We start from the raw sequence: 2,408 nt of genomic DNA, 5'->3' as shown, positions 1-2,408 counted from the left end.
TTTTACTTACAGCATCAGCAATTTTTAAATAATTTGTGTTTTTAGCATTTTTCCTATTGAAGATCAACAAACTGTCACCTTTACATTATGTGAAAAATGTTAGTGAAATTTGTTGGTGCCCTTTCTTGAAAAATTTAAGATAATATTACAAAAAATATTATATTCACAATTTTCTCATGATAAATTTTAAATATGATAATGATTGTTCTCTGTGAATAAAATTATAATTGTAACAGTGAGATCAAATTAACACCAATAATGACATGCCAAGTTTTTGCTGGAAAGTTTCGCGAACGCAACACTACTATACTATTCCGTAATCCTCCCAATTAGCTCATCCTGTGGGCACAAAACACTGTAACACGTGAAGTCGTTGCTCATCTTCATCATCGAAGAGAGTTTGATCTATGATCAATAGCCCCCACAGAACAGAACCGTCTAGAATCTGAGCCTGAGCGTGATCGAAATGGAAGCGCTTGGCTCTTCTGCCAATCTCTCCTCGTCTTCTTCTCCATCCTCAATCTTCTCCCCAAAGAGAACCGACTCACCAAGACTCGTCCGCTTCCCCTTCCCCTTCCCCATCTCTTCCAAAAGTACAACATTTCATCCTTTCTCCTACTATACTATTTCTTTTTCCCTCAATTTTTTTTGTTCTAACCGAAACGCTTCGTTTTGATTCAGAGGAAGGTAACGATTCCGATCTCCAATCCGACTCCAAAGCCAAAGATTCCAGCTTAGTCCCTCTCTTCCACAATCACACTCTCTCCAAGGTAATTTACTCCATTTATCGGAATTTCAAAGACTTGGTAAATTCATGTGTTTTTTGGGGGTAATTTGGGAAATGGAAATAGGATGCGGCGATGGGATTGGTGTTGAGCGCGGCGTCTGTGAGAGGATGGACGACCGGGTCGGGTATGGAGGGTCCGTCGGTTCCAGCGGGAGCCGCCGAGAGTGAATCAGGTACGGAGAGGATATCGACCTTCCCGTGGTCTCTCTTCACCAAGTCACCACGTAGGCGTATGCGCGTTGCCTTCACTTGTAACGTTTGTGGGCAGAGAACCACTCGTGCTATCAATCCCCACGCTTACACTGACGGCACCGTTTTCGTTCAGGTTCGTATTTCGTTATTCAATTCTCTCTCTCTCTTTGGAAAATTTTATTTCGTTAAAAAAAAAAAGTGAATTTATGTGTGTTAAAAGAAAAAATAAAAATTGACTTGTTGGCAGTGCTGTGGATGTAATGTATTTCATAAGCTGGTGGATAATTTGAACTTGTTTCATGAGATGAAGTGCTATGTGAACCCGGACTTCAATTATCGAGATTCTAATGGGGATTTGGGCTTCAATTACCTTGATATAGATGATGATGATCATCATCATCGTAACGATGCCTTCCCGATTTAATGAGGTGAAATGATAATGAGAGTGGTGTAAATATTTGTGTCACATTTGTGAATATTTTGTTGTACATATATATATATATATATTTTTTTTTTTCATATTGATAGTTTCATCAATGGAAATTGATCAAATGTAATTTATGTAAAGCGTCAAAACAATGTTGTTAATGTTTATAATAATTACACTTACATTTTATTGATCGACTCCTGTATGTTGTTTTTGACGTCTCTTGGTTAGAGGGTAATCTCTAAATAGCTTTGGAGATTGGAATTTTGATAGAGATAATTATAACAACCTTTTATTTGAAAATATACTCTGTTTTAGGGTTTTATGTCTACTCTTGAAGTTGCAGGGCTTTTACTTGAGGTTAGAGTTATGGTTATGCTTTTGTCGGGCACAGGCTGGATGTAGATTATTTGGTCCTTGTATACCAAAGTTACCATTTAAACAAGAATACAGCCCACAAATTAGGTTATTTATTCGACAAATTACCCTGTATGAGATGTCTAAGAATGGAGCTTGTTTTAAGATTTATTATTTCTCTGGGAAGCAATTCTTCAAGTGTAAAACCATCCAACTAAAAAAGGGGTTGTTTGATTTGGTTATTCATAATTTCATACAATGGTTGTTTGTTTGTAATCATGGTTTGTCTGGCTATTTATGCATGTAGATGAGAGATGTTAATCTAGGAAGCTATACATTGATTAGTTATTGAGGACGTCTTTTATGTCTTACAGCAGTAGAACACATGCAATGCTACTTAGTCCAGTGTACATAGTTTAAATTTGGGGAGTACAAGTTGAAAGATTCTTTTTATCAAAGAAAACTGAGGTATTTTATATAAATTTCTATTGGAATTATTTGTAGCAATATATGAGGATTGATTGCTGTTAATTGGATGAACGACAAAATTAGTGGACTGAGCTATCCCGTTTCATGATAAATGTTTAGAAAAAGGTTTAAGGGGTTATGGTGGAGGCAGAATGGTACTTGGTATACTTTGAAAGA

At 36.5% G+C, this 2,408-nt stretch overlaps 1 protein-coding gene across 1 annotated transcript; it reads left to right on the top strand.

Annotated features, from left to right (window-relative positions):
• Positions 1–244: 244 nt before the first annotated feature.
• LOC115977770 lies at positions 245–1,487 on the top strand. The gene is made up of 4 exons (XM_031099789.1): positions 245–593; positions 682–770; positions 852–1,112; positions 1,227–1,487. Exons 1-4 carry the CDS (start codon positions 467–469, stop codon positions 1,401–1,403), a joined length of 654 nt encoding a protein of 217 aa, XP_030955649.1. The 5' UTR covers positions 245–466; the 3' UTR covers positions 1,404–1,487.
• The last annotated feature ends 921 nt before the right edge of the window (positions 1,488–2,408 follow it).

Source organism: Quercus lobata, chromosome 2 (assembly GCF_001633185.2).
Source record: "Quercus lobata isolate SW786 chromosome 2, ValleyOak3.0 Primary Assembly, whole genome shotgun sequence".
NCBI classification, from domain to species: domain Eukaryota; kingdom Viridiplantae; phylum Streptophyta; class Magnoliopsida; order Fagales; family Fagaceae; genus Quercus; species Quercus lobata.
Note: the sequence above shows the minus strand (reverse complement) of the source record. Positions and strands in the feature narration are given on the sequence as shown.